The 26,457-nt window shown below is 38.3% G+C and overlaps 1 protein-coding gene across 5 annotated transcripts in view; it reads left to right on the forward strand.

Moving 5' to 3' along the window:
* Znf292 (zinc finger protein 292) overlaps positions 1-25,519 on the forward strand; it is a 75,890-nt gene extending 50,371 nt beyond the window's left edge. For 4 of the 5 annotated variants that reach the window (XM_041667353.1, XM_041667354.1, XM_041667355.1 and 1 more), the window contains 4 exons: positions 2,301-2,503; positions 8,982-9,118; positions 12,048-12,189; positions 17,535-25,519. In XM_041667353.1, the coding sequence (XP_041523287.1) occupies positions 2,301-2,503; positions 8,982-9,118; positions 12,048-12,189; positions 17,535-24,614 (7,562 nt within the window). In that variant the 3' untranslated portion in view covers positions 24,615-25,519. The remainder of the gene's footprint in view (positions 1-2,300; positions 2,504-8,981; positions 9,119-12,047; positions 12,190-17,534) is intronic. The other variant, XM_041667357.1, reaches the window with a different exon arrangement.
* Positions 25,520-26,457: the final 938 nt, after the last annotated feature.

The following is a 26,457-nucleotide window of genomic DNA, read 5'->3' on the forward strand; positions in this document are numbered from 1 at the left end:
AACGTCAGTTACTCATACACAGTCAGAATAGCTTTATTTTAATTAGAGTTTGCTTTGGTAGTGTACTTAATTGAAAAGCTGTTGTTATAAATGTCCCAGATGGATCACATAGAACTAAAAAAGAGATGTTTTACGTTCATGTCAGGTACTGAGGCACTAGGCACCTTTACATTTACTTATTCATGTTCAGTGGCTAGAATAGAGGTCTGGGCTGAAGTATAGGTTTAAATTTGGAATTTTGTATTTGCTTAATTATTTATGACTTTAATAGGGAAAAGTCACAGTAGTGGTGTTGTACAGCATGTCTTTTTCTAGTAGAGCAGAGAAAAACTAGAAACAATGCCTCTAGAAGGGAACATGGGTGATGAAAATGAAGGCCCGTCTCACACCCTCCTAGATACATCTGTCCCCTGCTGTGTTCTGCAAGTGTTCACAGAGATTCATCCCAGGATGTAGTTTTAGGCCCTCTGGCAGCAAGAGGAACGGTTTCTGTGAACTGAACCTCGAACCTCTGTTCTGAAGCACCAGACCTCCAAGTGTACCTGGATAGTCTCGTGACCAAAGTCACACAATGCGTAGAAAACCCCTTCAGAAAAGCTACTTCATAAATCATAGAAACAGTTCTCTACTATTTCTTCAACAAACACTTAGTGTGTTCTACTGCTGCCCTAGATACAGAAACAACCGTTAGATTCTAGTGTTTACAATAGAGACAAGGAGTCTATGAGATTCCCATTGCACACACCTTCCATCATATCATAATTAGAGAAAATAGCGTTTTATCTACAGAACATTTCAGTTGTTTGTTCCTAGAAGTTTTTTTTTTTTTTTTTTAAAGCTTCAAGCAAGCCATCAAGAAATAAATGTTTAAACATGATTTTTATTCAGGTACAGAAAACTTAGGGAAGTGCTTAAAATTCATAGTTGCCTGGCATGGTGGCTCATACCTTTAATCCCAGCACTCAGGAGGCAAAGACAGGTAGATACATGTGCGGTTGAGGTCAGCCTGCTCTAAAAGCGAGCTTCGATACAGAGAAACCCTGTCTTGAAAAAAAAAGCAAACAAAATACCAAAAAAAAAAAAAAAAACCAAAAAGCCAACCCAAGTATTAAAGATAAATTCTCCTTCAGAGATAGATACAAGATGACTTGATGTTGCAGAGAACCAGAAGAGTACAGGTCTGAACAGAATAGAAATATATTCTATGTAAGTATTTACTGAAATAGGTAAAATCACAAATTTATTTAAGGAATTTGTCCCTTGGCAGACTTTCCCCCCTTACTATTTTTGTGCATATTTTTGTTTATATTAAATATTTATTAAAAAGACAGACTTCCCCTTTGTAAAAGATATAAATACATTGTCAACATTGAACCAAGTATTAGTTGAATTTCTTATTCTAGATTTTCCAAGTCCTCTTTATATTACCCAGATAATTGTGTGGTGTTCTGGGTTATTTAAGAATAAGTGTATTATGGGAAGAATAATTTATTATAATTTTAAAAGAATTCAATGGAGAAATATTTGTATCATCAAGTTTATTCAAGATGGGTATGGTAGTCCACACTTTTAATCTGGAGGCAGAGGCAGGAGAACTTCCTTGAGTTCAAGATCAACCTGGTTTACATAGTAAGTTCCAAACCTGCCAGGGCTATACAGTGAGATCCTGTCTCCCCACCCAGCCTTACCCCTCCCCCCCCCAAAAAAAAGACCTGGTTTCTTCAGCACTTTCCAAATGGTGCTTTAAGAATAAAAATCATTTGCTGTAACTTAAAAGTATCCAAGCCTGAGGTGGGGAGTTGTGTGTGTGGGGGGGGGTCCCCATGCAAAGGAGGCACTGGCAGTTGGATCTCTGTGAATTTGAGGCCAGCCTGGTCTTCAGCTAGTTCCCAGATAGCAAAATCTACACAAAGAAACCCTGTTACTAAACAACAACAACAACAACAAAAAACCAAAACAGAAAGTTGGCAAGCCTGGTATGGCATTACATGCCTATAACTGTGATATTTGAGAGACTGAGACAGGTGGGTCACAAGTTTTAAGCCAGCCTGGGCTCCATAGAGAGTTCAGGACAGCCTGGGTTACTTAGTAAGACTGTGTTTTAGAGGGTTGAGTGGGTAGTGGGACCTCTTCTTAACTTATAAAAAGTGAAATATTGTGTGATATCCTTGCTGACAGTAATAGAAAATTGCCAAAAGGGAAAAGTTTTATTTTCTGTGTTTTTAAAAATTGCTTCTAAGTATTTGTATTGCAGATGAATTACCAAATGTTAATAATTTATTATGTCTTGTTTTTTTAAGTGAATGAATTTTTAGCTTTTGAGGGTCCCATCTTGTTGGATATGAGAATTAAACATCTAATCAAAACAAATCAGTTAAGTCAAGCAACTGCTCTAGCAAAGCTGTGTTCTGAGCATCCAGAGATTGGTACAAAAGGTAGTTTTAAGCAAACTTACCTTGTCTGTCTTTGCACATCATCACCAAATGAAAAGCTAATCGAAGAGGTGAGTATACTTTTTGTTAGTAATTATTTTTTAACGCAAATAGATGATTTTTTAAGTTAGATTTAGATTAGAATGTTGTGGACTTCCTTGTACATAACGGAGCACATTTGTCTGTCTTACAGTGTGGCATGCTCCTTGGTAAGGACGACTGGAATCTCAGCTGCTTTCAGAATCATATGAGAAATAATGTGGATAGTTCATGTTGGCTAAATTAAAGCAAATATGATATGTCTTAAATAGTCTCAAGGCAATTTTTTGGCAGTATTTATGCCGTAACTTCATTTTTATTTGATGTCAAGATAACATGATATTTTTAACTGACTTAATTTAACAAGAAGAGTAATCCTAGGTAGAAGTCATATAAATTATCTCTATTTGTAGACCCTGTGTAAATAAACACACGATGTTGTATAACAAAATATAGCACTCAAAAAGTAAATGTTATTTGCATATTTAATGTAATTGTATTTTTTAATAAAATTTTATTTTAGCTTCATTTGGTAGAAAGTGCAGAATTTACACAAAACTAGGAAGTATAATTATCACTAAAAGGAAATTCTACATTTTTGTGCACTCAATTTTATAATTAAAAGTTGAGATAGCAATTTGTGTTTAAAAACTTAGGTAAAGATTAATAGTGTATTGAACTGTGTATGTTCATTGGTATAGTACTCTATGAGTATTGTTTTCAGGGTCTTAGATCTCTCCCTTGTAAGAACAGTAAACAGAAAAGAAAACAATTGAAGAGGTCAAACCTGACCAAATTCTGGCCTAGATGGGGCAGGTTATCTCTAGATTCCAGTCCTTACTGAGAGCTATTAGCAGTGTGTAGCTGGTGAAAGGGGACAAGGGGGCAGTGCTGACCAAATCCCAAGCTACAGTGACCAGCCTCACACTCATACACACAGAGGCAGCACTCTTTGGACTCTGGGTTTGTTAGTTTAAGAATGGGGAAATGAGGATAGTCTTGATCATATTTCAGTGTATACTAATAGAAAATTCTCAAGAGTTAAGGAACTTTTTATGGATTTATATGTTAAAGGACTTGAAGGCTGAAATACAAGATGGAGAACACGGTTCTCACACATATCCTATGTATAGTCCCTAGAAGACAGAGAAGCCTATAATTAGAGTTCAGAGCATGGTTGCCTGAGAAGTGAGTGCCCACTGAGGGTAGAGATCGCCTCTGATGTCTATGTGCTTTTTCTTGTGAATGTAAAATTAAGAAGTCAGATGATAAATGGGCTTCTTGTATATGATGAGGATATTAGAAAACTTAGGCAGAGTGGTTCCAGCCAGTTTCCAAGCTGGACAAAGTGAAACCTAGGCTCCCAGTCTTGGACATTATTCTATTAGTCTAATCTATAACTACTTCTCTTTACTGTTTCTTTTAGTTTCAGAATTTGCATTTTCTGTTGCTATATATGAGAGCAAAATTAAAACCGAAGCTTTCTTATTAGTTGAAAATGACAACTTAACAGACAAATATGAAAATTTCTTTTAATAGCCTTTGACACGTGTGGCATTGATTGTACAATATGTGTTCTATACAGTAGGTAGGAGGGGTGGACAACAAACAGGGTGTGGTCCCTGCACTAAAGAAGCTTGTTAACGGAGAGCTGTCTGAGTTTGTAGTCTCAAAATCTGTGTTCCCAGATCTTGAACTACTCAAGTCAGTGTCAGTATCTCCAAGTGAGATTCCCATACCTGGGGATCCTGGGTCCCTCCGATGTTGTGCAGTGATACCATTCTCCCTTTCTTTTATTAAGCAGGTAGAACTAATTGTTTTGTTTTTTTCTTTCTTGTTCTTAAGCATGGTTCACTAAGATCTCTGTGTCTCTGTATAAGGATGTGTCCTTGGTAAACATCTGTTTTCTGAGAAATAGATTGCTTTTGTAGCATTTATGTTAAAAATACTTGAAACTTGTTATTTGCTGTCCCATATGAGGAAAATGTTTTAAATTGCTTTTATGACGGACTTATTATTTTGGCTACATGAGAAAAGTGATCATGTCATCTGCACCTTGGAACTTGTACCCCCACTTAGGGATTTGTGTTCACAAACATGTTAGTTCTCCACTTCCCATATACACTTCTTGTTCATTTTTTATTTGCTTGGTATAAGATTTGAGTTTAAAATCATGTTCTGTAGAGAATACGGGGACAGATTTAATTGTCAGATGTGACCTGGATTGATAGTCCTGAGGACATTCTTGTCAATGTGAGTTTATAGGCAAGAAATTAACTATTTCCCGGTAGTAATAGCACTGTTTCTGGTAGATGTCAGACTTATGGGGCTATAAGAAAGGGATTTTCATCTGACTTCTCTTGAAATAATGAGCTTTTCTTGGATTCTTGGCATAGGTAGCAGAAATACTTGGCAGCATTAGTTTACACCCAGTTTTTAGTTGAGTTTTTTCTTTAGAATAAACATGTAAGGTTTTTTTATTTGTTTGTTTTGCTTGCTTCCTTGCTTGTGCCTTGTTTTCTCTCTAATCATCTTCACACTTTTCTGGGTGGGAAAGTGTGGGTGAAGGCCCGGTTAGACTGTACACAACAGCAAGCAGGGGAGACAGGCACACCTCTCATATCATGCCCTGTCATTCCCATGCCAACACCCACACAGACTACAAAGAGTTTTTAAATTATCTTAGTCAAGTTAGAAATGTAATTAATATACTTTTCTTACATTTTTTTGTGCACTAGCATTTTTATATACTTAAACACACACATTCCTGCACTGACAGCACTTTCCTCTCCTTTACTGACATCCTCTGCTCTGTGGACATTTAATAACTTCATGGTTTTACAATGTGGGTTTATAGAATATTTAATCAAATGGTTAAATATTGTCCTGTAGGGTGAACTTTCTTGCATTCTTGGAGATATGCTGATATATTTAGTTTACAGAAGTGGAGTTGAATATGAAAATCTACATATTTTAGACATGGGAATTGTGGCACAGATCTGTAAACCCAACACTGGGGTTGAGGCCAGGAGGATTGCAAATTCAGTCTAAGCTATTCCGTATCTTTAAAAAAAAAATCAAAAATTACAACAAAGAGTCTACACATTTTAAATTTGGTAGGGACTGATTATTCAGAAAAAAAAATATGGCAGCATATGTGCCCTCTGGATACAGAGCATGAAATTCCTTCTTTCTTGACACTAGAGATTGGTAATTTAGAAATATTTGCTAGTTGTATGATTTTTATGTTCCTTTAGGTATAACAACAAGTTTGCTATTAAAATTTTTGTCTGTATGAAACATAATCTTATTTTGGTAAGCAAACTGCTGAAACTATTTAAATATAATTAGTACTAATATCTTAAATATAATTGGTAAGCGTGAAGTACTGCTCAATGTTCTCTATGCTTATTAGCAACACAGAACCATATGAAAACAAATATTATTTGCATTTTGAAATTATATTTTTGTTTTAAATTTAGTGTAGTATAAAGAGGTCACCTGGCAAATCAGGGATATGAAATATCTATATTTGTTATTTTTTAATATTTATTTATTTATTATGCATACAATATTCTGTCTGGGTGCAAGCCTGAAGAGGGCACCAGACCTCATTACAGATGGTTGTCAGCCACCATGTGGTTGCTGGGAATTGAACTCAGGACCTTTGGAAGAGCAGGCAATGCTCTTAACCGCTGAGCCATCTCTCCAGCCCCCTATATTTGTTATTAAAACTTAGTATCTAGCTAACAACTACAAGAACTACGTTTGAGCAAGATTGTGTTCCATAAAAATCTGGAAACCTGAGTTTAATCCCTAGAACCTCTGAAAAAGGGAAAGAAGAGAAACAATGCCAGCCGTACACAGCATAGACCCCCCCCCCACTAGCAATAATAATAATATCTTAATTGTAATTTTTATGTATTTTGAGGCTACCAGCTGTTTTGGTTGGCATATTGTATTTACATACGTGTGTATATGAATAAATACGTACACTAAAGCATGCACTGTAGGAGGAGATAATTTGATGGAGGTGATTTCATTGGGGAAATAATCATACATTTGCTGCCACTGAGCTTTCAACAGGAATCAAAATTTTTAAAAGAAACAATGAATTTCAAATAAATCAGATTTTTAAGAGATACAAACTTTTAAAAACTTGAACAAGTGAAAAACAATGTTTAGCACTGTAGGACCTCAGTATGCTTAGATCTGTGGGGTCTGGGATGAGGACAGACTGAATTGAAGCCTGTTTTGAAGTCTTGATTCTGCCAATAAACTTACAATTTTGAGTAATTTAAACCCCCTTTTAGTAACCCTAGTCAACAAATCTGAGATCTGAATTGTCTCTAATGTATTTGAGCACAGCCCACATCTGCCATCGTGCGATGGATCACAGAGAGACATAGTAACTGAAGATGTCTCTGCGCTGGGTAGTGATCCGCAGGCAGTGTGGATAAGATGTGGAACAAAATGTTATGTTCAGAACCAATATCTTACTGTATCTATGTAAATAATTTAAAAAATCTAAAAGGTAATGCATATATGGTTCCAAACAATTTTGCTTTAAGTGACACTCAGCCTGTGGTAGTATCTCTTCAGCAAGCTCTTGTGTTGATTTTCTATGATAATTCTGAAGAGACTGGCCCCAAAAAAGAGTTTGCTCACGTTACTGTTATTAACATGTTATGGAAAAGTTAAAAAACAAAACTTGCAGTTTGTCTGACTGACATTTGCTATCTTGAATGTATATTAATTATTTAAAATTAACAAAACATAAAAATAAAATTAAACATAAAACGTAAAAAAACATTAAAATGACAGGAGTTTAGGTTGTTGATGTCAGTCAGATAAAGTTCTTTTTGATTTGTGGGCCTAGTTCTTAATTGTCATAAGCAAATTACATTATGTCTTGTCCATAGGATGCTACACTCTCTGTCTAGTGATAAAATTAGAATTAAATAATATACATGAAATGTCTGATATTGTGTTTAACTTATTGTCGATATTTTAAAATATTGACTGTATAATTATATATCTTTTAGTCGCCTTTTTTTGTTGGACTGTGTAAATAGGATCCCTCACAGATAGATTTGTTGCAGTGTGTCTGGCAGAGGAGCAGTAGAAGACTCACTAAACTAGGGTACCAAGAGGTGCGCCTCAGACTCGGGGATTACATGTGTCTGACCACAAACAGTGTAAGCTTCAGCCACAGCCCAGCTACTAATTTCATACTTAAAAATGGCTCAGTAATTAAGAGCACTTAGTGCTTCTATAAGGGACCAGGGTTTGCTTTCTAGTTTACAACCATCCATAACTCTAGTTCCATGAAATTGAGTTCCTTCTTCTGGTCTCCTGACACCAGGCACACATTATGTGCATGTAGGTACTCATACATACACAAAACAAACATAAAATCACTTTAAGGTCTTTAAATCACAAAAATGAAAGTTATGTTTGTTCTGTTTTGTTTTATAACCTAGCCTGTCCTAGAACTTCTGCTCTTCCCATCCTCTGCCTCCTGAATGCTGGGATTTGTCAGCACACACCACCATGCCCCGCCTCTTATTAATGTTTCCTAGCCCGATTTCATATAATGGAACCTCTAAATGAATTGTCAGACAGCTTTCATTCCTCCTGACCATCGATGAACCTTAGCATCACAGCTTCCTCCATTTAAACACAGCACTGCACACTCCCTTTTGCTCGCCTTGTGTCTGATGAGCTGAGATGATCAGAGAGAAACACTCCAGAGGGTGCTAATGATCTTTATCAGTCTAGTTCTTTTTCTTGTCTCATTTATATCACGAGGAACTGAATCTTCCTGTCCTGTTTTGTGGTAAATTCTAGAAGTCTTTGTTTAATTCTGAGATATATATAAAGATGATATGTTTTTAATTTAAGTCAATTATAGGTTAAATGGTTCAAGTTGCCTTTATCAAGATTATATGAATTTCTAGAGAAGCTTTGAAATGGAATATGTTTGTATGAAAAGCCGAATAGTAGAGATGTGTGATCTTATTTTTAATGTGATAGAGTTTATACAATGTTTTGGATTATTTCTTTCCTTAGGATGAGTAGACATTTAGTTTATTAATCAATAGCCAGTACATTCTCCATGTCTGTCTTCTGGTTCTAGTAGTAATTTAAAGAATAGTGAAAGTGCAGTGGTTTTCTTTTCTGGGTAATGTGTGGATCCAATCTAATGGATAAAGGATGTTTAGGATTGACACTTATTTACTGAGCATTCATACTTTCCTGAACATAGTTGGTGTCCTACTTTCCTTAATATTCTTCCAGAACATTATATTTACTTTTATTAGATAAAAAAGGATATTTTTAAAACACTAGCCAAGTTATTATCTCAATTATAATTTGATGGTATATAAGTTAATATCATTTTGCTGATAAAAATTTGTGTTATTAAATGAAAAAGTCAAATATGTTCTTCTCTCTATATATCCTAAAGCTACTTCATGGTCTATTTCTGTTTTCTTTTCTTTTTTATAGATTTCAGAAGTTGATTGCAAAGATGCATTAGAAATGATCTGTAATTTAGAATCTGAGGGTGATGAGAAAAACGCCCTTGTTTTGTGTACTGCCTTTCTATCCCGGCAGCTCCAGCAAGGAGATATGTACTGCGCTTGGTGAGTTGCTTTTCTTTCTTAAAGGAGGTTCCCTTAAACATGAAAACAAAGGTCAGATAGGATGGTGTGCACCTTTAATCCCATCACTCTGAGGGCAGAGGGAAGCAATCTCTCTGAGTTCCAGTCTAGCCTGGTCTACCTGGTGAGTTCCAGACCAGTCAAGGCCACATAGTGGGGCCCTATCTACAAAAGAAACAAAAACAATGAAAAGAAAACAAAGTAGATTTTAAGAATTCATATTATTTAGAAGTTTTTAAAGACATTTTTCTCTTTTCACGACAAACAGTATATTTTTGGGTATTACAATCTGTGCAAACTGATTATCAAATAGTTCATGCTTTAGTTTTTGAGACTCTGTTAAAGACAGTACAATTAATTATAAAGGATTACTTTGTCAGAAGCTGCTCAACTTATTTTTCCAACCTCAGATTCAAATGCACTTTTTATCTGCATATTGTTTATTTTGAGCGACTTAGCACTAATATATGGAAATGTCATGTATTTACGTCATAGCTGTCGAGGTCATTCCTCTTTGCCGAGTTCTTTGTTGTTCTCTTTTAGTGCATGCTTCCTGGTCTGGAACAGTCCCAGAACTTGTTACAATATCCCTTTGGGAGGCTGAAGCTTATATTGGCTCCTGTTAACTTAAAAAATACTTGATTCCAGCCTAGATTGGTGTTATCTGAGTCTAACTATTGTTTGTACTCAATGGCTTTATTAGTCTTTAAAGAAAATTTGTCTACCCACATGGGAGCACCAGACAGAAATCTCAAGGTCCAAATCAGGAGCAGAAGGAGACGGAGCACGAGCAAGGAACTCAGGACCACGAGGGGTGCACCCACACACTAAGACAATGGGGATGTTCTATTGGGATCTCACCAAGGCCAGCTGGCCTAGGTCTGAAAAAGCATGGGATAAATCCGGACTAGCTGAACATGGCGGACAATGAGGAATACTGAGAATTCAAGAACAATTGCAGTGGGTTTTTGATCCTACTGCACGTACTGGCTTTGGGGGAGCCTAGGCAGTTTGGATGCTCACCTTACGAGACCTGGATAGAGGTGGGCAGTCCTTGGGCTTCCCACAGGTCAGGGAACCCTGATTGCTCTTCGAGCAGATGAGGGAGGGGGACTTGTTCGGGGGAGGGGGAGGGAAATGGGAAGCGGTTGCGGGGACGAGGCAGAAATCCTTAATAAATAAATAAATTTAAATTAAAAAAAATAAATAAAATAGAGAAAGTGAAAACATGTTACTGACTCTGCTATTCTTGATAATAAAAATATATATGAGGAAAGACAAAAAAAACAAAAAAAAAGAAAATTTGTCTTATAGCATTCTAGCATTTAAGAGTATTTGCTAGGGAATACATGGTATGTGGATGAATATAGAATAGGCAAGGTAAATAAATGGCTATATAATCAAGTACAGTCAAGTTCTTAGTTACTAGGCTTTCCTAAGCAATTGATTCTTATTGTGAATAGAAATTAAATCTTTAATACAGCGGAGCTTACTCTAAAAGTCCAGGGATGACTACTGTGTGTTTATCAAGGATAAGCACATTTTGGGAGCGTAAGATAATATGAAAGTCAGTGACAACTAGAGAATCATTGTGAGATTGGTTTAAGAAGACATCAAAGTGAATTTTTTTATGATACACAGATGCAGTCCGTTACCAATTCTGAAGGTCAACATGAAGACCTTCATGTTTAAAAAATAGTTTGAAATGCATACTTGGAATTGTTTGAAAAATGCATAGAGAGAACAACATAGCAGGAAGAAAGTAGAATTGCAGAGCTTAGACAAACACTAGAGGTTATGTGTATGGCTTGTGGCGATGGAAATGTGAAGGAAATAGAGTTATCAGTTTCAACTATAATAAAAAGTTAAGGAAGGCCCTTGGGTCAGTGGTAACAGTGTATTCAAGTAGAAAGATGGTGAAATGGGAATAATGGCAGACACCATTTTTATGCACAGTCACCCATTGCTTAGAGAGAGGATGCATCCTAAGAAATGTGTGGTTTTGAGCAGGCAGCAGTGGTGCACCGCACTAGGATGAATGATGCTACAGATCAGTTAAGCTGTATGCGGCCTACAGTTAACTGAAATGTGTTACAGAATTCACAGCTCTACTAAGGCTCAGATTTTACAAGAGTCAAAATAGGGGAGACTGGAAAGGTGAAAGTGGCCCAATGTACAGGCAGATCTTGAGATCCTCAATAGATGTTAGCGAGCAGTGAAGAGGGCAGAGTTTTAAGGAGCTGGAAACTGAGGAAAACATTAGCAGAGGCTGGTGTTGAGAACAGTTGCTGAAAATGTTTAACACGCAGGGAAGTAAATGAAGGATAGAAGAGAAATTGATTCAGCAAGAGTATTTATCATTTTATTTTCTGTTACTACATTTAGATAAGCTTAAATTTTAATTTCATTTTTTAATTTTCTTTTTATTTAACCTTTATGTCACAAACGCATGTTTTTCTTCTGGGATCTGTGTGATCGCCGGTTCTTCCGTTCATTCTTCTGGGTACATATTAATTTAGAAGATCCATGCTTTAAGGGTCTAGCACCGAGGTACACTGCTAATCCTAGGTATTTTATGTTCTTAATCCTTGTTAGGGATTATGCGCACTTCGTATTTTTATATTATGTAGTTAAATGTCCAAGTGTGACTCAAAGGTTCTCATGATACAACCTTTTTAAGTGTTAGGTGTTTTCGTACTAAAAGAGTACTACTTTGAGATTGAAAAATACTATCAATATAGTGAAAAACTGCATCTGATTTTTATTTTTTTGGTCTGCAGAAATTCAGGGTGTAGACTTACGTAGGCATACAAAGTAAGTTTTAATTTCAAATGTAATGGCTGGACTGACATTCTCCATGATTATTGCGTTAACTCCTTCTGCTTACTTTTTAAACTTTTGTTTTTTTAAGGGAACTCACCTTGTTCTGGAGTAAACTACAGCAGAGGGTAGAACCATCAGTTCAAGTGTACCTTGAGAGGTGTCGTCAGCTGTCCATGTTAACAAAGACTGTATATCACATTTTCTTCCTGATTAAAGTCATTAATTCAGAGGTAAGAATAATCAAGGTATCATCCCTTCATTTAAATTGTATAAATTATCTTTAATAAGATCTTAATGTAGTGATCTTTTATGTTTTAACAAATAAAGTTTGCTTGAAGATCGGCATGCAGAGCTAAGCCATTAGAGGCCGGAGAGTGGTGGCACATACCTTTAATCCCCATACTCGGGAGGCAGAGGCAGAAGGATCTCTGTTAGTTCAAGGCTACCCTGGGCTACACGAGATAGAATCTGTCTAAAAGAAAAACAGAGCTCACACAAACGTCATCCCAGCACTTAGGATCACACACTTTTAATTCCAGCTCTAGGGAAGTGGAGACAGGAGTGATATGGCTGGGTGAAGAGAATATAAGGTAGAAGGAGACAGAAGCTCAGTGCAGCCTGAGGTCTGGTGGAGACAGATGGAGTTTGGAGATGTAGTCTGAGAACAGGATCACCCCTTTGGTCTGAGCATTGGTAGAGGCAAAAGAACACTCTAGTGGCTGGTTTCTCTGCTTCTCCAATCTTCAACATTAGCCCCTATATCTGACTCTGTGTTTTTGTTATTTATACCAGTTAGAATTTGTGCCTCATCTTAACTTTGTTATTTTGACACTTCTTTCAGTGATTTTTTTTTATTTCATTTTAGTGCTTTGGGCCTTGATTTTTCTTATTAATCCTTTGAAATATTTGATCCAGAGTATCCTAAAATGCTGGGGTCTAGCCTTAGCTCAGGTTCAGGTCTTGAGGCAGAGAAGGGGTATGGGCACAAGGAAAACTTCTGAGCACTAAGTGGATTGCACTCAGGTAGTTCCGAATATCTCAGGCTCTCTTATTTACACTTAAACAGAGTTTCTCTTACCAGGGTTACACTCTGATCTTTAGGCAATCTTTATTTGATAGATCATAAAGTATCACTATAAACACACAAATGAATGGATGGATGAAAATTTATCTAGTAGTACAAATAATAGAAGTGAATAAATCTATAAAGGCACAATAATAAAGCATGACTAACACTTTGCCTTTGCTGTGAAGAGACACCATGACCACAGCAACTTTTTGTTTTCCCTCAAGAATTATTTATTTATGTATACTGGTGTTTTGCCTGTATATTCTGTGTGATGGTGTTGGATATGCCCCGAAACTGGAGTTACAGAGAGCTGTGAGCTGTCATGTGGGTGCTGGGAATTGAACTAAGGATTCTGGAAGAGTAGCCAGTTCTCTTAACGGATGAGTCCCTGACCACAGCAACTCTTATAAAGAAAAACATTTAATTGGGCCTATCTTACAGTTCACAGGTTTAGTCCACAATCATGGTAGTCAGACATGGTGCTTGAGAAGTAGCTGAGAGGCAGAAGGAAGTGCTCTGAGACACTACCTGGTATCTTGAGCATATATGAGACACTAAGCCAACCCTCTCAGTTACACACCTCCTGCAACAAAGCCTAGTAGTAGCACTGCCATTGAGCTTATGGGGGCCAACACTCTCAAAATACCACACTATTCGACGAGGATACTATTTAAATGACCGGATTTAAAACAAGTCAGAACTTTTGGAAATGCAGAAACCCAGTAAATGAAAATGTAAAAACATCCTAGGCAGAGTGCAGAGGTGAGCAAGTGAAGAACCTGGTGAGCAATGCACATTTGAGCCCACATACTACCAGAGATCAGAGTCTTGTCGCTGAGCTCTACTCCTAGCTTGATTTTCTTCGGGTAGCCTACAGGAATTCAGCTCTTTTCTGGTTAAAGTATACGGAAGACATCTTCTACAGGTATTATCATTGCATAGATCCCACAAAATTCAGCATGACAATGGGTTATTTTAACTGTGTAAAAATTCTTTTGAAAGGTGAAATAAAAAATAAATAAAGCTCACTGCTTTTAAAAAAAATGTCTTTTATTGCCTGTTTTTAGGTCAGTAAGTCTTAAATATATTTTTATATTTATTTTGTCCTGAAATATTTTTTTCAGTAGTGAAAACTAATCATATCTTTTTACTGCCCAGCTCTTCACCTCTATGTCAGCCTTTCTAAACTCACCTTCATTTTTCATTTTATATAATATGGTACCACAGTCAAAAATAAACTGAAACAGGGCGATAAGTTTCCTAGGATATTAGTGTAGTTTTAATAGTCATCTTGTGTTACTACTGAACATCTCACTTAGTCTGCAGTGTGCAGAGCAGAAGGAACTGGGAACCAGAAGTCAGGTTAGCTAAGCATCAGTCTTACCCACTACCTTGATCAGCTTAACTACTCTGCGGTTCATGTCTTAATTAAAGGGATAGTGCAAAAGGACTGTCTACCTTGTCCTTTCTCCTTCCATGTTAGTCCGGGCTGCTGGGCCTCATGTTGGGAAAAGTTGGACTAGAGCTTCTCTCTGATAGATGACTGCCATATTTTATGTGCCCAGTGGTTGGTCCTTCATAGTTAATAGAATGCTCTCACTCTTAAACAGTTTTGTTGGTAGTCTGTTTTGATCCATTCAGACAGGATCTCAATATATAGCCCAGGTTGGCTTGGGACTTGATATACAGGAGCTCTGGATCATCCTGTCTCTACCTCCCAAGTGTTTGGATTGGAAATGTGCTCCATATCCAGAAGGATGGTTTCATGAATCTTTATTCATGTGATAGTTTTCCTCATATACCTCATATAGACCTGAGCATTATAGCCCTGCCCTTAAAAATCTCATGATTTGTTGATAGAGGCTGATACACGAATAATTGCAGTGTACACCACAGACCTTTCTGCTGCAGTGTGGTGTTGAGACTTCTAGTACATTGTTAACTAGTGGCTTTTAAAGCAGCTACTACGTGAACAACACCAGGGAGTTGTCAACCCACTATCTGTGCTAATACTCAGGTAGTCTAAACCAAGGGAGGGAAGACAGTTCATACTCACAGGAAAAGCATAAGAGGTGTCAAGGCAAACAAGAGAATGGAATATTTGAAAAATTATGGATAGCTGCTTATTTAGGGTTTCTGTGGCTGTGGGAAAATGCCATTACAAAAGCAGCTTAGATAGGCAAAGGTTTATTTGGTTTATACTTGCTTATCACAGCCTATCATAGGAAGGCAGGGCAGGAACCTGAAGGTAGGGACTTAAGCAGATGTTATGGAGAAGTGTTGCTGACCTGGTTTGTTCAACCTGCTCTTAGAGCTTGCAGGACCACAAGGCAGGAGTGACAGTTCCAGCAATGAGTTGGGTCCTCCCATATCAATCATCAGTCATGAAAATGTATAACAAGCTTGGCCACAGGCTGATTGGCTGGGGTTATTTCTTAATTGAGGTTCTTTTTTTCCAAAATGATCCTAGATTGTATCAAATTGATATAAAACTAGCCAGCACGCTTGCCTGAGTTATAAGATGCTTGGTTAGTAGGTGTAGCACTAATAATAAAAAACCCAGAGTCAGATATTGGGGTTCATCCAAAAAAAAACAGAAAAGAAAGGAGCAAAGCCACTAGCAAAGTCTTACGTCTACCAAGGCTAGGTGATCACAAACTAAGCAACCAGGCTCTCCTCTCTTTTTATATTCCCTCAAGTGCTTGGATTAAGGGTGTGTGACTCCCTAGTACTGGGGATTAAAGGTGTAGGCCACCACCACCTGGATTTATTTCTGTACATGTCTTGTGTAGTCCGTAGTGGCCTTGAACTCACAGAGACCCAACAGACTCCCAAATCCTAGGATTAAGAGTGTATATCAACCATTACCTGACCTAAAAGTGGTTTTAGCTTTGCCTCTGGTCTTCAGGCAAGATTTATTTATCAAAATACAAATAATATACCAGTACACGCAGGAAAGACAAATAAGGCCAGAACAGAATGGAAGCCAAATTATGAGAACCTTTTTGTATTCGTAGTAGGCTTAAATTTGTTCTGAAATACACAGGTTAGCCATTTAAAGAATTTTAAACCTGGCTAAGGCATGCATGTTCACTGTGGATGGGTAAGGAAGTGCTGAATGGAATCTCATATGGTGCTCTAAAAGTCAACGTGAATGTTAGTTGGTTAGGTCTGAGGTGCGTGGCAGACAGTGAGGAGGGGGAAGAGGGGGAAAAGCTGCTAAAGGAATCATCAAAACAAATAAACACCCTGCCTCTGTTGGAACCTTGCAGGTACTGTTGAGTTTATTTATTTATTTTAATATTTATTTATTTATTTATTTATTATGTATACAATTTTCTGTCTGTGTGTATGCCTGAAGGCCAGAAGAGGGCGCCAGACCTCTTTACAGATGGTTGTGAGCCACCATGTGGTTGCTGGGAATCGAACTCGAGTCCTTTGGAAGAGCAGGCAATGCTCTTAACCACTGAGCCATCTCTCCAGCCCCGTACTGTTGAGTTTAAAGAGACAGATCTAAAATAAAATTGTCTTCTACATTGTATACTTCTTAGGTTTATACTCCTAAGACTTCAAAATTCAGGTTGTACTGCCAGTACTCACCAGTATTCAGATTTAAGAGGATTTTTTAAGAATTAATCATTCATTTTCATTTTATTATAGGGAATGTGTACAAACTAAAAGTCAATGTTTTAAAATATACCTGTTATGTAACCAGTTTATGATCTGAGTGTTGCCTATTGCTTAGTTTTCCAGTATACACAATGAAAACACTTAAGTTTGGTAAGATTCTTTCTGTGTGTGTCGCATTATTTGTAAAATCTTACATGTAGCTGCAACATAAAAATACTTTTAAAACAAGCCAGTTGCTTTGCTAGGTGTCTTGGTGAACAAATGCAGTCTCATTGTTTGTCAGTCTCATTGTAAGTCTGATCTAGAAGGATCATGAAGTCAGACCCAGCCTGAGCTAATCCTCTGGGCGGTGGTGTTTTACGCCTTTAATCCCAGCACTTTGGAGGCAGAGGCAGGTGGATCTCTTTGACTTCGAGGGCAGCCTGGTCTACAGGACAGTCAGGGCTACACAGAGGAACCCTGTCTCAAAAAATTAAAAAATAAAACAAAACCATTTGTGGTTAGTGGGTTGAAATGAGTCCTTGCTCAGCAGTGTGCACCCATCAGGTATCACTGGGATTCCTTTCTGTGGTAGCGTTAGCTGTACTTTGTCTTTTGTTTAGAGACAGAGTTGACACTCACGTTAGAAAAGTCATTTCCTCAAGAGAAACTCTTTTATCATACATTCTCCGACTCTGCATCTTTTCTTAAATTCATTCCCTCCCCCATTGTCTTGTGAGTTCTCTAAATATCACAAGCCTTTTCTAGAATTTTCACCGTCTCTCCTGCCCTTTGACCTACTGTATAAAGGGGATCTGAAAAGTGAAATAATTCCTATGTTTGCCTATATCAGACGAATCTGTGATTAACCTTTTCTGGTTTTTGTTTGTTTCACAGACTGAAGGGGCTGGACTTGCTACTTGCATAGAATTATGTGTGAAAGCTCTTCGCTTGGAATCTACAGAAAATACTGAAGTGAAAATATCAGTTTGCAAGACCATTTCCTGTTTGTTGCCTGATGATCTGGAAGTGAAACGTGCTTGTCAACTGAGCGAATTTCTTATTGAGCCTACTGTAGATGCATATTATGCTGTGGAGATGTTATACAACCAGCCAGACCAGAAATATGATGAAGAGAATCTTCCTATACCAAATTCTCTACGCTGTGAGCTCTTACTTGTTTTGAAAACTCAGTGGCCCTTTGATCCGGAATTCTGGGATTGGAAAACCTTAAAACGACAGTGTCTTGCACTAATGGGAGAAGAGGCGTCTATTGTGTCTTCAATTGATGAACTCAATGACTGTGAAGTGTATGAAAAAGTAGATTACCAGGATGAAAGCAGAGAAGCATCTGTGAATGGGGTTTCTTGTGGGCTTGGCACCAATTCTGGCCTCCTAATGGATACTGGTGATGATAAGCAAAAGAAGGACATAAAAGAATTGAAGGACAGGGGGTTCATATCTGCTAGGTTTAGGAATTGGCAAGCCTACATGCAGTATTGTGTGCTATGTGACAAAGAATTCCTTGGACACAGAATAGTACGGCATGCTCAAAAACATTACAAAGATGGGATTTACAGCTGTCCCATATGCGCAAAGAATTTTAATTCTAAAGAAACTTTTGTCCCTCATGTCACACTGCATGTTAAACAGTCTAGTAAAGAGAGACTAGCAGCTATGAAACCATTAAGAAGATTGGGAAGGCCTCCTAAGATCACAGCCACCCATGAAAGTCAAAAGACTAACACTAATAATGTGGCCAAACAGGAACAACGGCCCATAAAAAAGAATAGTCTCTATTCGACAGATTTCATAGTGTTTAATGACAATGATGGTTCAGATGATGAGAATGATGACAAAGATAAATCATATGAGCCAGAGGCGATCCCTGTCCAGAAACCAGTACCTGTTAATGAATTTAATTGCCCTGTAACTTTTTGTAAAAAGGGCTTTAAGTACTTCAAAAATTTAATTGCTCATGTAAAAGGTCATAAGGATAATGAAGATGCCAAACGCTTTCTTGAAATGCAAAGCAAAAAGGTCATTTGCCAGTACTGTAGACGGCATTTTGTGAGTGTCACTCATCTCAATGATCATTTACAGATGCACTGCGGCAGTAAGCCGTACATCTGTATACAGATGAAGTGTAAGGCTGGCTTTAATAGCTATGCAGAGCTGTTGGCCCACCGAAAGGAGCATCAGGTCTTTAGAGCAAAGTGCTTATTTCCAAAGTGTGGCAGAATTTTTTCCCAGGCGTATTTACTGTATGACCATGAGGCACAGCACTATAATACCTACACTTGTAAGGTCACGGGGTGTGGTAAGGTCTACCGTTCTCAGAGTGAGATGGAGAAGCATGTGGATGATCACAGTGCTCCCGGAAACGTGCTGCCTTCTCAAGAGCAGCTCGGTTTGTCTGGAAATGATGTGAGTCGGAACCCAGAAGGGAGCACTGGGGAAGAAAGAGCAGTGCTTCCTTCAGAGAAGAATAGCACTGAAAAGGGCTCAGGAGCAGGAAGAGGTGATGGCTGGGAAAAAAGCCAAGTGGGCCAGCTCTCTGCCTCTGAACTCAGGCAAGCTAACATACCATTGTCAAATGGTCTGGAAAACCCTGATAACACTGCTGTTCTTCAGACCAGTGAAGTGGCTGTGTCCATCAAGGTGTCCCTCAACCATGGCACTGAGGGTGACTTTGGCAAGCAAGAAAACCTAGCTGTGGAAGGCACTGGTGAGCCACTGGTGACAGATTTGCGTAAGCCAGGTGAAGGTGCTGCTGTCGGTTTGTGTCATCCATGTCTCCAAGAGAAGAAACAGCATGGGCACCTAAGTGAAGCCCAGATAGCTCACAATTCTTTAGCAAATTCCGAATCGCTGAAGATGGGAGATCTTAACCCACAGAACACACTGATGACCTTCTCTATACAGAGTCAGGCAGGACTGCTGGACAGTTCACAGACTTCCAAGTTTGAATGTGGAGGTGATGGGAAGACATCTCCCAGCCTTTACGATTTACCTCTGAAGACACTGGAAAGCATTGCGTTTGTCCCATCGCAGCTCAGCCTGAGCAGTTCTTTGGGAGCTCCCTCAGTACCTCCAAAAGCTCCAGCTCAGAAATTCAGCTGCCAGGTCGAGGGGTGCACTCGAACATATAACTCCTCCCAGAGTATTGGGAAACACATGAAAACAGCACACCCTGACCAATATGCTGCTTTTAAAATGCAGCGCAAAACTAAAAAAGGTCAGACATCTAACAACTTAAATACACCAAATCATGGAAAGTGTGTTTATTTTTTGCCATCCCAAGTGAGCAGCTCTAATCATGCTTTTTTTACACCACAGACCAAAGCCAATGGGAATCCTGCCTGTTCAGCCCAGTTGCAGCATGTCTCGCCTTCCATTTTTCCAGCTCATTTAGCAAATGTATCATCTCCATTATTACCCTCAGTGGAAAGTGTCCTAAGTCCAAACCTACCTTCTCAGGACAAGCATGGACAAGATGGTATATTGTGTTCACAAATGGAAAATTTGTCTAGTACTACCTTGCCAGCACAAATGGAAGATCTAACCAAAACAGTTCTGCCTTTGAACATTGACAGCGGCTCAGATCCTTTCCTTCCTTTACCCACAGAAAACAGCTCTCTCTTCCCTTCACCAGCAAACAGTGAGAATAATTCTGTTTTTTCCCAACTGGAAAATAGTACAAATCACTATCCCTCGCAGACGGAAGGAAACATGGATTCCTCCTTTCTAAAAGGAGGCAGTAGTGAGAATGGGGTTTTTCCTTCCCAAGCGAGTGTTTCAGATGGCAGCAGCAGCGCCGGCGCACAGCAGCCTGCATCTAAGAAGGTGAAAAAGGACCGTGGTCGAGGCCCAAATGGGAAGGAAAGAAAACCCAAGCACAACAAAAGGGCTAAGTGGCCTGCAATTATCAGAGATGGGAAATTTATCTGTAGCAGGTGTTACAGGGCTTTCACGAACCCTAGGTCCCTGGGTGGACACCTGTCTAAACGGGACTACTGCAAACCACTGGATAGAGCAGAAATTGCACAGGAACTTTTACAGAACAACAGACAGCCTTCCCTTCTGGCCAGCACGATTCTCTCTACAAGTGCAGTAAATATGCAGCAGCCACACCAATCTACCTTTAATCCCGAAGCCTGTTTTAAAGATCCATCCTTCCTGCAACTTCTTTCTGTGGAAAATCGCTCATCATTTTTACCAAGTGCATTTCCTAGATGTGATGTGAGTAACTTTAATACCGGTGTTAGTCAGGAAGGCAGTGAAATTATTAAGCAGGCTTTAGAAACTGCTGGCATTCCCAGCACGTTTGAGAGTGCTGAAATGCTTTCTCAGGTTGTTCCTGTAGGCAGTGTCACGGATGGAGCACAAGGAAGTTCAACAGGGATGCCAGGCACAACTGTGACACCCTTGTTACAGACTGTTTGCCACCCAGACAGTTCACCAACTGACCAGAATAGAACACCAAATTCCAAAACTTCCACCATCAAGGAATGTAACAACCTGCCTATCTTCCCCACAAATGATTCACTGCTAAAGACTATTGAAAATGGGTTGTGCGCTGATTCCTTCACTGCTTCTGCTGAGCCATCGCAAGATTTGACCAGCAGTAGCACACATATTCCTGTTGTAAGTGGGCCTCAAAATTCAAGATCCAGTCCTTTGAGTAAAAAAGGAAACAGTGCATCTAAGAGAAGAAAAAAGGCTGCTTCTCCAGTCATTGTACCCAGTGCTTCCCAGAATGTGGCATCAACTGACTTGACAGTGGGACTCACATCAGGGAACCTTAAGGTTTCCAATACCAATATTTGTCCAGAAGTAATTCCAAATTGTCAACCTCGGGTTTTGGTGGAAAATCTCACACAGAAATTAAATAACATTGACAATCATTTGTTTATGACTGATGTAAAAGAGAACTTTAACGCCAGTCTTGAATCACACACAGCATTGACCCCTTTAACATTAAAAACAGAAAATGGTGATTCCCGAATGATGGCTTTGAGTTCATGCACATCAGTGGATTGTGATTTGCAGGTTTCTGAAGACAATGTTATACAGAACTTTGAAAAGACTCTTGAAATTATTAAAACTGCTATGAATTCTCAAATACTCGAGGTAAAAAGTGGATCTCAGGGTACTGGTGAGACACCACAGGATGCTCAAATAAATTACAGCATGCCGCTTCCTTCAGTAAGCCCTACCCAAGACAACAGGTTACCTGATTCTTCTCAGTGTTCCTCTTTCCTAACTGTAATGCCAACAAAAAGTAGCGTTCCTCAGTCTGAAGTGTTACACAAGGAAGATCAAATACAGGACATTTTAGAAGGTTTGCAAAACTTAAAATTAGAAACTGACCTCTCCACTCCAGCTTCCCAGTGTACGCTAATAAACACATCAGTAACAGTGCCCCCTACTCCTACTAAATCAACTCCAAATATTACAGTCCAGCCAGTTTCTGAAATGATACATATCCAGCTTAATGACAGAGTTAATAAGCCATTTGTGTGTCAAAACCAAGACTGTAACTACAGTGCCATGACAAAGGATGCCCTGTTCAAACACTATGGTAAAATCCACCAGTATACTCAAGAAATGATTCTTGAGATTAAGAAGAACCAGTTAAAATTTGCTCCATTTAAATGTGTAGTACCTACATGTACCAAAACATTTACGAGAAATTCTAATCTCCGGGCACACTGTCAGTTGGTGCATCATTTCACAACAGAAGAAATGGTAAAGTTAAAAATAAAAAGGCCATATGGAAGAAAATCTCAGAGTGAAAATTTGTCAGTGCCACAAATTCCTCAAGTGAAAAAACAGGTACTCGTAGCAGAGGAGATAAAAACTGACTTACAGCCTGCCGTGGTGTTGCCAGCAGGGACAGATGATGCCCTTGGCAATGTAGCAGCAATCCCAGAAAAACAACTTACAGAAAAAAAAAGTCCTGAGAAACCAGAAAGTTCTTCACAACCTCTCAGAGTCACTGTCGAACAATATAATACAAACCTCACAAACCTGAAAGCCAAAGGAAGGAAAAATAAGAGGCATAGAAAAGAAAAGGAAGAAAAAAAAGAGAAGAACCCAGTCTCCCAGTCTGTTGAGTTTCCAGCAAGATACAGTCCATATAGACCTTACTGCTGTGTTCACCAGGGATGCTTTGCTGCATTTACAATACAGCAAAACTTGATTCTTCATTACCAGGCTGTACATAAATCAAATCTTCCTACATTTTCTGCAGAGGTTGAAGAGGAAAGTGAAGCTGGCAGAGAAAGTGAAGAAACTGAAACTAAACAATCAATGAGAGAATTTCGCTGCCAGGTGAGTGACTGTTCTAGAATTTTCCAAGCAATCACTGGCCTGATACAGCACTACATGAAACTTCATGAAATGACCCTTGAGGAAATTGAAAGCATGACTGCTGCTGTGGATGTTGGCAAATTTCCATGTGATCAGTTGGAGTGTAAATCTTTTTTTACAACATATCTGAGCTATGTTGTTCATCTTGAGGTAGACCATGGGATTGGAACAAGGACAGGTAAATCAGAAGAAGATGGCATATACAAGTGTGACTGTGAAGGCTGTGACCGGATATATGCAACTCGGTCTAATCTCCTCCGGCACATCTTTAATAAGCATAATGACAAACATAAGGCTCATCTGATTCGGCCAAGAAAATTAACTGGTCAGGAAAATATATCAAGTAAAGCAAACCAAGAAAAATCAAAGCCTAAACATCGGGTATCAAAACACAACAGATCTGGGAAAGAAGGAATAAAAATGCCTAAGACCAAGCGAAAGAAAAAAAGTAATTTTGAAAACAAGAGTGCAAAAGTTGTGCAGATTGAAGAAAATAAGCCTTATTCTCTAAAACGTGGAAAGCACGTATATTCCATAAAGGCTAGAAACGATGCCTTGTCAGAGTGTACAAGCAAATTTGTAACGCAGTACCCATGTATGATAAAGGGATGTTCTTCTGTTGTTACAAGTGAAAGCAATATCATTAGACATTATAAGTGCCATAAATTGTCCAAAGCATTTACATCACAACATCGCAATATTCTTATTGTATTCAAGCGGTATGGCAACCCACAAGGAAAGGACGCTTCTCAGCAAGAGGATTGTAAAGATGATACAAAAGATCCTGATGCATTTGTGTTAGAGAAAAACGATAATTCAAAAGCATCTTCCATTTCACAGGAAGAAGGTATAAAGGGCGAGAAAGATGAAATGGATGAGCTAACAGAACTATTTATTACAAAATTAATAAATGAAGATAGCACAAATGTAGAAACTCCAGTTAATGCTACTTTAAAGGTAAATAATGGTTTTCAGGAAAATAATTCCTGCCCATCAGAAAAACAAAAGGCAGGTAATTTGAAGAGAGTTAATAAAGAAAAAAGCATTGTGCAAAATAAAAAAAGAAAGGTTGATAAAACTGAGCCAGAATTACCATTGGAGGTAAATAATACACGGAAGGATGAAGAAACTGCTGTAGCTGTTCAAACCACGGAGGAGCATCCTGCCTCCTTTGACTGGAGCTCCTTCAAGCCAATGGGATTTGAAGTGTCATTTCTGAAGTTTCTGGAAGAGTCTGCAGTGAAGCAGAAGAAAAATACTGACAGAGACCATTCAAACAGTGGAAGTAAAAGAGGATCCCATTCACATTCAAGAAGAAATGTTGATAAGACCACTGTGACTGGTGGGAATCCCACTTGTTCTTGTAAAGAAAGTGAACTCTTTGTACGGTTTGCCAATCCCTCCAAGCTTCCGTGCAGTGAGAATGTAAAGATTGTTTTAGACAAGACTCTTAAAGATTGCACTGAGCTTGTCCTAAAACAGCTTCAGGAAATGAAACCTACTGTGAGCCTAAAAAAGCTTGAAGTGCGATCAAATGCTCCAGACAGGACTGTTTTGAGAGACGTCAGCATAGGTAGAGCCACGAGCAGAGGGCAGGACTGAAAGCTGACTCGTGTACTATAAAAGCGGATCATTTGTAGTTTATTTTAACTAGAAAGCCATCAAGCATGCTGTAACTGTGAGCTTTTAAATTTGTTGACATGATTTAACCTAGCTTTAAAAAAAATGAGGAGAAAAAAAAAAGCCATGACATTTGTCATGTAGAACTTTATTTTATCCCTATGGGACTCTGGCAAAATCAATACTTCAGTTGTTGTAAATAATTGAGTTAAGCCTCAGATTTCTGTCCCCTGTTGTCCTTTCCATGAACTCTACTGATTATCTGTGGGATTGGTGTCTTCTCAGCAGATCACCACTCGTATATAGCAGTACTCTTTATCTGTAGATAGTTTTTTGTATATATTTATTATTGTAAATCATTTGCTGCCACCAGCAGTCTGGAAGTCTAAATAAGTAAATGATACATTTATATTTGCAATTTTAATTTTAATGAAGTGATCAAGTTTTTAAACTTTTATTGTTTTAAATTAAGAACTTTTTGAACTAAAACTAGAAACTGCCATAGGTTTTTTTTTTTTTAACATAAACATTTACAAGATGATGTCAAGCTGGTTCGCACGGTAGGCACATTGCAACACTCGGCTTTGGGAACTTGCCATCCTCCATTCCTGGATGGTGTTCGTGTGAAATCAGAGCAGATTCTTTAGTAGTTTCATAGAGCTGCAGGTTTTTTTTTCCTTTTTCCATTGCTTCTAATTGGATAGTTACTTTGAGTCCATGAAATGTAATGGAAATGTGAATAAAGATTTTCAACATTGGTATTTTAAAGTATCCTTTGTCAATGTGGTAGAAACTAGTAGTGGGGCCGTGTAAATACGCAAGGTGGTGGTTTGTGAAGTAGCCCAGTATTGCCTTAAATAAAATCACATTTCAGTTCTTCTTTTGTATGTGATCTTATAAAGATTTTTTTCTTCCCATTTTCTGAGATTTATGGATGGTGTATAGCTTTAAACTGTATAAACTTTTGTGGAAAGAATTTTTTAGACATTTTATAAATTTTAAAATTGGTATCATCAAAGTGAGCCCATCTTGTGTTTATAAAATGCAAGAATCCTTAACATTTATAGTTACATAGATGAGACACTTTCTATAAGGAAGTCATATGTTTTGATTTTACTATTTATAGGCATTCGGTTGTGCAGATTTGTCTGTATTTTTCACATTATCTAGTGATCCTATTTTCATTAGATTAGTCTTCATGAACAGTATTAGTTATGATTGATTTTTGATCGTTCCGTATCTAATTGTAGCTTAGCTTCATTCACCAGACCTGTGCTGCGAGGTAGGAGTTGCTTCTGGAGCACCTACGGCCTCGTCCGAAGCACAGGTGGAGTCGGTACTGGAAGCAAGCAGCCTTTGGATGTTTCATTTCTGTTTGCCCTATTAGCATTGTTGTTTTGTTTTCTTTGGACATACCGTAATGCCGTTCCATTCACAGTGTTAGCCTGAGCTGTGGTGTTGTGGTCACATGGATGTGTGTGTCCCTGTACAGCATCAGACTTGCAGGAGAGAGAAATCACTTCCCTGAAATTGCTGGGACTCTGAATAAGCAAGCGTGGTGAAGGAATGAACTTCATTTCTTTTGGAAATGTTAAAGGTTTAATTATGAAAACATTATAGTTTTATGTGGGGACCTAGTGAGTTCTGTTGAGTAGTTGGTTTCATCTTAAGTTTCTTTTCAATATGCATAAAACTTGACGCATTAAAATGTTCCCATTTGGTAAGCCCACTGTTATTTATTAATGTTAAAATAAAGGTCGTTTTCATCGTTGATTTATATTTTTTTAAACAACTGAATAATTTTTCTTCATGGGATGTTTCCATA

Source organism: Microtus oregoni, unplaced genomic scaffold (assembly GCF_018167655.1).
Source record: "Microtus oregoni isolate MIOR12 unplaced genomic scaffold, Mior012 000017F_ref0000208, whole genome shotgun sequence".
Classification (NCBI taxonomy): domain Eukaryota; kingdom Metazoa; phylum Chordata; class Mammalia; order Rodentia; family Cricetidae; genus Microtus; species Microtus oregoni.